Source organism: Argopecten irradians, chromosome 2 (assembly GCF_041381155.1).
Source record: "Argopecten irradians isolate NY chromosome 2, Ai_NY, whole genome shotgun sequence".
In the NCBI taxonomy this organism is placed as follows: Eukaryota; Metazoa; Mollusca; class Bivalvia; order Pectinida; family Pectinidae; genus Argopecten; species Argopecten irradians.
In genome coordinates, this window is record NC_091135.1 from 10,540,527 (window position 1) to 10,550,043 (window position 9,517).

Sequence of the window (9,517 nt, forward strand, 5' to 3'; positions counted from 1 at the left end):
TATGAGGTCGCCATCTTGGATTTTTCAATGTCTTGTCATTGTTGTAACAGTCGTATGACAGATGGGTAATAGTATGATGTTCAAGTATTGATAATAATTTATAACAAATTGAAAAAAACACCAGTTGTAAGTTAAGTCTTAAAGGGAACACATTTTTGCAAGAGTCTCGCGGACATTCCTCACTGAATCAAAAGGGGAAAATATTCATGTATGTAATGTTAAATTCTGCAAGTTTCGGCAATTGACTTGCAATAAGTTGATTATATTTAATATATAGAGAATCAACAAGCCATTCATACAGTACAACACACAATACACTAAACCTTACCGGGGAATATTTCATATATACTTATCAATCATTTTCATTGAAGTAAATTAACAGAAGGTTAAATGTCAGCTTAAAATAGCTTAGAGACATAAAACGAAAAAATTCATCATTAAAATGCTAGGTGTGGTTTATTCTAAGTTGTGTTCGTTCTCTACAGGGAAGTTTAATTCACCAAAATGTAACGTCTACTGTATTTTCATAAGAATACGGAATACATTAAAAAAACCAAACAAACACTTAAGACTAGTCATGAACTTAAACAGAAATTCACTATTTTATAAAGTCAAAAATCTGATCTAAAAACAAAACTACTAACAGATAACTACTCAACCAAATGCAATACATTTGGATTGAATGTACAGTTCTATTATATTTATTGTATTAAACAATACATTTCAGCTAGAACTAACCAGTATTTAACTGTAAAAAGAGCATATCACAGTTTTCTTCCACAGTTCTCAGACCATTGGATTGTAGCTATCAATCTTAAAAAGCATTCCAAAGCCTCAGATCCTCACAAAACAAATATTTCAACAACTCACACACATTTTCTCCATTCATGACAAATGATAAACACATTCAGTTTCATTAAATGAGTAGATATTTACTTAATAAAGGAGGGATAAAATATTTTCTGGTTTGGATACCACTACAGTAAAACTTTCCGCAGATATGCTTGACCACTCCAGGTGAAGCTGATCTGACGGTTTTTGGATATCTGCACTGAATTAAATATTATTTTTCACTTATATTATAATTTATTGCATGAATTTTTTAAGCTCAGTATCCTAGGTAACAAAGTTTGTGCAATTAACAGTATAAAGTGATCTTCAATATCGGTATGAAATGTTGGATGGATAATGTTAATGTCTAGATATGAAAATATTCTATGACTTATCTTTAAATAAAATATGTTTAACAGTCACTTGTTCCGTCTTTGCATATTACAGAGTTAGCTCCCTTGCGGGTAGGTATCAATTGTTACGTCATAATTTTGTGAGTGCAATTCACGTCATTTTTTCCGAAAACCATGATGTTACGCTCGCAAAAACATGACGTCTCAATCAATACCTACCCGCAAATGCAGATAACTCTGTAATATGCAAATCCGGAATATATATATATATATTGTATTCAATGAAATAAGCATTAACAAGAGATCTAAAAATTTGAGACAGATTCCCTTCAGTACTTTCTGAGAAATAGCGATAACAAACTTTAACTATCAAAATCCAAGATGGCTGCCTGGCGGCCATCTTGTTGACCGATTGGTCCCAAAATGCAATATGCACAACTAGGGCCCTAGGGGAACCTACATATGAAATTTGAGACAGATCCCTTCAGTACTTTCTGAGAAATAGCGATAACAAACTTTAAGTATCAAAATCCAAGATGGCTGCTGCCTGGCGCCATCTTGTTGACCGCGATTGGTCCCAAAATTCAATATGCACAACTAGGGCCCTAGGGGAACCTACATATGAAATACGAGACAGATCCCTTCAGTACTTTCTGAGAAATAGCGATAACCAAGAATTGTTAACGGAGGACGGACGGACGGACGGACGGACGGAAGGACGGGACGGACGGACGGACGGACGGAAGGACGACGAAGGACGGACGACGGAACCACCGGACAAAAAGCGATTTGAAAGCCCACCATCTGATGATGGTGGGCTAAAAATAAAAGAAAACGGTAACATTCCATTGGGACAATTCAGGCCAGTCAAGATACTTGACACAATTAAGCCATGAACTACAACACAATTAACTAAAATATAAGAGCTAATACAATGTATATTAAATTTGGTTTATACTTTCCAAATTCATCACCATGTGTCATTAATCACTGTTCTGTTTATATCAAAAATTAGTCAGAATTTTTTTAAAAATCTATAATAGGTAAATGAAAACAATGGTTGTGGGGCCGCGGTGGCCGAGTGGTTAAGATGTACCGACATATTACCACATGCCCTCCACCTCTGGGTCGCGAGTTCGAATCCCATGTGGGGCAGTTGCCTGGTACTGACCGCTGGTCGGTGGTTTTTCTCCGGGTACTCCGGCTTTCCTCCACCAACAAAACCTGGCACGTCCTTAAATGACCCTGGCTGTTAATAGGACGTTAAACTAATCAAACCAAAAACAATGGTTGTTTACCTACAATTTCAGTCATTGCATATTACAAAGACATATTTCCCTTGTGGGTCAATTAAGGTATTAATTGTTAAACGACACTTTGTGTGCAAAAATTAAAATATGACGTTACACTTCTAAAAAATGATATTATATATAAGAATTAAACAGTAACTAATCACAAGGGCAGATAACTCCGTAATATGCAAATAAATAAGACAAAACAGCTACAAGCAAGCTTTTGACATTATGATCGATCAGAGTAACTTCCCTTGGTTTCATTATCTTACTAGGGTAACTATATGGTATGATAAATCTAAATGGTGTTTTGGAGGTGCAGGAATTTTTCTAAGAGGAAAACACCTCATCATTACCTAGTTATAGTTACTGCATGACAATTGTCTCACGTACTGGGTTTCGTTTCATTTTAGATTTAGATCAACCACAGGTAATTGGCAGCCAGCATGCATGGCCCAATAAAAGGAACCTCAAAAATTGTCCAGATACCAATTACTTAGATAGCTACATGTTGACGGAATCAGAAATATCTGAATATTTTTGGTAACATTTCCTCTGTCTCATGGCACAGAATATTTTAAAATTTGACCTCTAAAAGGTCAGGACCTTTAACCTATAACTTACAGAGAGGACCTGTAGGAGTCTTACCGAGTTGGATACGGTAAATATTCATAGTTTAAAACATAAAGATCACAGATCATATTATGGTGAAGACACACAGGTACAAGACTTCACAAACGTAAGTCCTGAGGTCTCATAACAAATATGTATTTTCAAACTCCTCCGAAAAATCTATACAATAGTTTCTTCTATTTTTGGTTTTCAATGTCCGATGAAGACCTGTCAGGAGAAGTGTAATATGAATATAAAATCAATTTAAATTAAAAAGGCCCTATGTCTAGCCTTGGTCAATCCTTGTATTTCAGAATTTGTGGTTTCTGGTCTCGTATTGAGGCTGGGCCGTGGAGTGACCGTGCTCGTTTAAGAAAGGACATGACCATCTGCTTGACCACTTGGTCGAAGAACATGTGTGACATGTTGGAGTAGAGTACTGACCGGAACTCAAACGAAACCTGAAAGTGAAAGTACCATTATTGTAAATAAATTGATCATTTTCTGATAACAACAATAAATGAATACAGACATAGCCTATCTTGAAAGAGCTCCATGAGTCTATAGTTATAGGCCATCCAATTAAAACATATTTAATAGGTAATTCTGATAAACACATTTTATTAATTTATTTCAAAAATAAGTTAACTTTTTTAAAGGACTTTAAGTATTGAATTACAGTGACCTTGAAATTAAATTACAGTGACCTTGAAAGTAAATTACAGTGAACTTAAAAGTAACTCAAAGTCATTAAAGGCCCACTACCTTGCCAAAGCGGCTTTTTAATTCTTAAAATGGGAATGTAAAATATTTTTGTAGAGTCACACAAGTTATTAACTTACCGTTAATACTACATGTATCATCACCTTCTGAACAATTTGATTAAAATAAATAAAATGCTAATTTTCATAATGTGGGTCATCTTATGTTTCCCTCTGTCGTCCTAAATACCTTGCAGTAGTTGACTACCACTGAGCTAAATGGCAAAACAGCAAAATGACTTTCTGCTGTTATCATACATGACGCTGGAAATCTTCCATATGTTTGGTATTGTAACTTCATCTTATTAGGTCATCATTATATATTTTCTGATGTTATTAATGTTTTTAAGAAACCTTTATTTTTTGCTCCGGAAAGGTAGTGGACCTTTAAAGTATTGAATTGCAGTGACCTTGAAAGTACCTCTAAGTCATTAATTTGAATATATTTGGGAGGACCATCCTACATGTTAGTATTACAACCCTTTAAAACAATATACTGAACTGATGGCATCAGTAAAGGTAAGGACTAATTAATCAACTGATATTTTTTTCAAAATATGAAACAATCTAGTGTAAGTCTTTTGACATATGGTCCTCAATTCATGATATATATGTAATTATCATTAGTATGTGTATATACATGTACATGGACTAAGAGAAATTCATGGTTACTTTGTGTGATACAGCCATAGTTTGTACATGAAGAAAATCATGGTATATGGAGTATCGAGAAGTCCTTTTAGTGAAATAGATTAAAGGGTCTGTACTTTCAAGAATCAAGGATATGGGAGTTAAGGTTACAGAATAGCAAGGCTAGACCAGATCAGAAAAGCTAACAGTACTTACAGAAAAGTCGAGGGTACAGGAGTTAGGGTTACAGGAGTACCAGGCTAGATCAGATAAGAAAAGCTAACAGTACTTACAGAAAAGTCGAGGGTACAGGAGTTAGGGTTACAGGAGTACAAGGCTAGATCAGATCAGAAAAGCTAACAGTACTTACAGAAAAGTCGAGGGTACAGGAGTTAGGGTTACAGGAGTACCAGGACAGATCAGATAAAAAAAGCTAACAGTACTTACAGAAAAGTCGAGGGTACAGGAGTTAGGGTTACAGGAGTACCAGGCTAGATCAGATCAGAAAAGCTAACAGTACTTACAGAAAAGTCAAGGGTCCAAGAGTTAGGGTTACAGGAGTACCAGGACAGATCAGATCAGAGAAGCTAACAGTACTTACAGAAAAGTTGAGGGTACAGGAGTTAGGGTTACAGGAGTACCAGGCTAGATCAGATCAGAAAAGCTAACAATACTTACAGAAAAGTCGAGGATACAGGAGTTAGGGTTACAGAAGTACCAGGCTAGATCAGATCAGAAAAGCTAACAGTACTTACAGAAAATTTGAGGATACAGGAGTTAGGGTTACAGGAGTACCAGGCTAGATCAGATCAAAAAAGCTAACAATACTTTCAGAAAATTCGAGGATACAGGAGTTAGGGTTACAGGAGTACCAGGCTAGATCAGATCAGAAAAGCTAACAATACTTACAGAAAATTCGAGGATACAGGAGTTAGGGTTACAGGATAGCAAGGCTAGACCAGATCAGAAAAGCTAACAATACTTACAGAAAAGTCGAGGGTACAGGAGTTAGGGTTACAGGAGTACCAGGCTAGATCAGATCAGAAAAGCTAACAGTACTTACAGAAAAGTCGAGGGTACAGGAGTTAGGGTTACAGGAGTACCAGGACAGATCAGATAGGGAAAGCTAACAGTACTTACAGAAAAGTCGAGGGTACAGGAGTTAGGGTTACAGGAGTACCAGGCTAGATCAGATCAGAAAAGCTAACAGTACTTACAGAAAAGTCGAGGGTACAGGAGTTTGGGTTGCCTGGAATACCTGGTCCAAACTTCCAAACAGTCAAAAGGTGGTTAAATAGTACACCGTCTGTACACTCGGACTGCAACAGACCACAATCAAGAATGTCTAAAACGTTAAAGATGCTCCACCGCGCTGACAAATGGTATTTTTTCACTATTAAAAACAGGAGCAGACAAATCAGTATTTTTCATCAGTTACAAAAGTTACTTACTTTACACCATTACCACCATTGAAAAGTTTGATTATCTATTTTTACTTCAAGTTAGAAATATCAAAAATAATTATACTGCATCCCGAAAAAATTCTGTTGCACTATATCCTATATGGAATGAAGTACTGATTGCGAATGCACCAAAAGCAAAATGAATTATTTTATATTAATTTTTATGTTAATTAGTCATATATATACACGATTAAACACCAATTATTGCTCAAATGATGAATATCATTTATGCTTTGTCAGCGATGGAGCATCTTTAAAGCAATTGAAAAATATATGAATAACCAAAATAAGACTATTTTAGCAGGTGCTTGACAAATGATAAATAACATCCTAAGCAGTTTTATGTCAGGGCTAAATAAAATCGACTACAATTTATAACAGTGTTGTTCAGTCTTACTTTGACAAGTCGTGGCTTTGCTAGCGTCACTATAGAGGTGTATTTTTCCATTAAGGGAGGGAACCCAATCTCCAATTTACATTTCATCTGGTTTGGTCGTCTGCCCGTCACGGCTGACTTCTTACACCAAGGTACAAACTCTGGATAGTGTTCTACTTCAGCGACAATCTCGTACATCTGTTCCATGGTGTACCTGTAATATAGGTGTTTTATATATAACTACAATGTATCTTAAAAACTTTGCAAAATTAACATCTGTTTTCCTCCTGATTATTTTCTTTCATTATATTGAATAAAATTATACCTATAGTCATAATCTATTTAGGTATCCTATATATCTATATATAGCTAGATGCATCTTAACATGTGACTCTATCATGATCAGTGAATAAATGAGACATTCAGTTAATAAAAAATTGGTTACAATTAACTAAAAGCCCTGTTAACACAATATTCAATTGTTTAACAATCTGGAGAGTTGCAGTCCTTGCAGTAGACTGGGCTCCAGACCCTAAGTTGGAATACAGTACTAGATTATCTCCCCTTATATTGAAACAAATCAATTGAGACAATATTTTGGGATATTTTTAACTTACAATTATAAATAATATTTAATAATCATTTATTCCTAAAACAGGCATATGTAGTGCCAATGTATAATATAGCATTAGTATCAAGATTTTTTTTTCAAAATGTGTCTCACAGGTACATCACAGTGGTCTTTTTTGTGACATACATGTACATTATATACCTACTATTCCGTCTTGGAATATTACAGAGTTAGCTCCCTTAACTTGCAGGTAGGTATCGATTGTTACGTCATTATAATGTGAGCGCAATTCACATTATTTTCTCCAAAAAGTATGACGTTACGGTCGAAAACATGTATATGACACTATAGTAAACTTTTGACCAAAAATACATGAAGTTCAAAATTTCATGTAGTGTAATGATGGTGTCCAGATGAAACACTTACCCTAGAACCCTCCTCTCTGAGTATTCCTTCCTAGTATCCGAGACTACCCCTGGTATTCCTGGCACAGAGAACAGCTCTCTGTTTTGCTGCAGAAGTGTTGATTTGCACTGAGACTGTTGTTTCTGTGGTTCTGTTTTGCTTGTGACTTGGGGCACTGTAAACAACGTCCTTTGGTTTTGTTGACATAATGCTTTTGTATGGCTTCCCGAATCATTGAACTGATTATTTTGAAAACCTGTTAATAACTGACAGCATCTGGGAAAAAAATTGGAAGATTCAGTTTCTAAAAACAAATTAAATGTATGCCAGAAAAAAAATAATAAATTTTTTTTTCATAAGAGCAAAGTATTAATTAGTATACAACACCCCTCTGATGTTCCTGAAACATAATGATGTATGCAAACCAGTATCTTACAACTGATACCTCTTCTTAGATGTCAATGGTTAGCTAATCATGATGTCAGCATATAAATGGCACGTTTTTGTGTTGGTATCTGACTTGGGTAAAACTCAAAAGATTTTTTTTTTTTCCATTTTACAACATCATTATGTTTGCAGATCTATACTCTAATATTGGCAGACCTAAAGTTTTTAAAGTTTTCTAAGCTTTACATGGTATGGCAGATCTTCTTTAAGAAGCTCTTCTCTGAACTCTTGAGTAACATATTCTTTATTGAACTATTGAATAGGCCCCATCGCCCCATCGCTAAAAGCACTCCTCCCTAGTTTTGAGGTCTTAAATTCATTATGTTGACTTAAACAGACGAAAAGTACGAAACTGTGTACAGACTGCAGTAGGTTTCTCTACTTGATTTTTTTTTTTCCTGTCATTATAGCATGATCGTAAATAGTGACTAAATTTAGGATCTGATCTTTTCTCTTCTTCCTAACAGACTTTCTAAAACGTTTCCCTTGAAACCATCTCGCCTTTGGCCTTCAGTTGAGCGCTTGCGCCTGTGAGGTAGGCTCTGGGTTCTGTCCCATAGCCGAGACAAACCATAGTCTTTAAAAGTGGTAGTTTCTGCTCCTGCTTAGTGCCCAGCATTAAAGGAGTGGGACAATTGGTTCACCCGTTGTCAGTATAATGTGAGTGGGTGAGGTGTGTTGCTCAGTATCTTCAGCTGTATGCTTCAGTGATATAGCACTATTAATAGGGCAAGAGGTTTACTTTGCAAGAAGACACAACACTAATTATACTGCAGTCTCCCAAAACATGCACTACTTACACGTGTAACAGAAGAGGGGAAAAAAACGACCAGACCGGAATTCGAACCCAGGATCCTCTGAACTCTAGCCGAGTACTCTACCGACTGAGCTACCTGGTCACCTATGATTGACCCAGTCCAATCCTACAACATTCCTCCCCCTTTCTCGAAGTCTTCGCCCTCAAAGACATATAAGACCCTTCCAAACACCACCACCATGGGTTATTACGCTGGGCACCAATTTTATAACAGGAGAGGAGAAAATGTAGCAGCCAGACCAGGAACCCTCTGAACACTACCCGAGTGCTCTACCAACTGAGTTACCTGGTCAGCAGTTATTGACCAAGTCCTCTCCCACTACACACGCAACACATCACATACATCATGAGAGGCCGTCCTCACATGACCCTAGCTGTTAAACAGACTATATTTTAATCAAACAAGCAAACATCATATATATATATGCTTCCCTGTTACACAATTTGAGTTAACTCATCTCATCTGTTAAGCTGCATGGCTGCTTATTTGGAGATATGAAGCACATCATGAACTTTCAGTATCCAAACGACTTAAAAGTTTACACAGGTAAGACATAAAACAAATCGACAGACGACATTCTGCGTCGGCAAAATACTGAACACCATTGTCACCAAACATGTTACAAAATTAGATGTTGCAATCACTGCTCAGTTAACGTTTATTAGTTTGTTCGTCTATATTTGAATGAAACTAAAGGAACAAGACCGTTCATATTGTCAAATGTTCCCAACCAACGCTGTATTTTACCTTTGGTTCCTTGATTGGTGTCTAAAAGATGAGAAACACCGGTGAAAAGGTTCTTTCTGACGGGAGAAATGTCGGATCATTTTGTCCTTAGGAGACCATGACGCTTACGACCTTCACCTTGACCTAACAATTGTGAATAAATTATTTTCCGGAATCTGCGTCGGAAACCTTCGGCACAAATCACGGAATATACCGATGGGATATTGAGTCG

The 9,517-nt window shown here is 36.3% G+C and overlaps 1 protein-coding gene across 1 annotated transcript; it reads right to left on the reverse strand.

Moving 5' to 3' along the window:
- Nucleotides 1-1,986: 1,986 nt before the first annotated feature.
- Nucleotides 1,987-9,448, reverse strand: LOC138314418 (coenzyme Q-binding protein COQ10 homolog B, mitochondrial-like). The gene is made up of 5 exons (XM_069254739.1): nucleotides 9,307-9,448; nucleotides 7,316-7,570; nucleotides 6,340-6,532; nucleotides 5,697-5,798; nucleotides 1,987-3,549 (listed from the first exon to the last, which is right to left on the reverse strand). The coding sequence occupies exons 1-5, from the start codon at nucleotides 9,384-9,386 to the stop codon at nucleotides 3,385-3,387; spliced, it is 795 nt and encodes a 264-aa protein (XP_069110840.1). The 5' UTR covers nucleotides 9,387-9,448; the 3' UTR covers nucleotides 1,987-3,384.
- Nucleotides 9,449-9,517: the final 69 nt, after the last annotated feature.

Coding starts and splice junctions, on each gene's coding strand:
- LOC138314418 (XM_069254739.1), bottom strand. CDS start 9,386: ATGATCCGACATTTCTCCCGTCAGAAAGAACCTTTTCACCGGTGTTTC. Junction 7,571..9,306: donor CACCAATCAAGGAACCAAAG/GTAAAATACAGC, acceptor TTTTTTTCCCAG/ATGCTGTCAGTTATTAACAG. Junction 5,799..6,339: donor CAAAGCCACGACTTGTCAAA/GTAAGACTGAAC, acceptor GGTCTGTTGCAG/TCCGAGTGTACAGACGGTGT.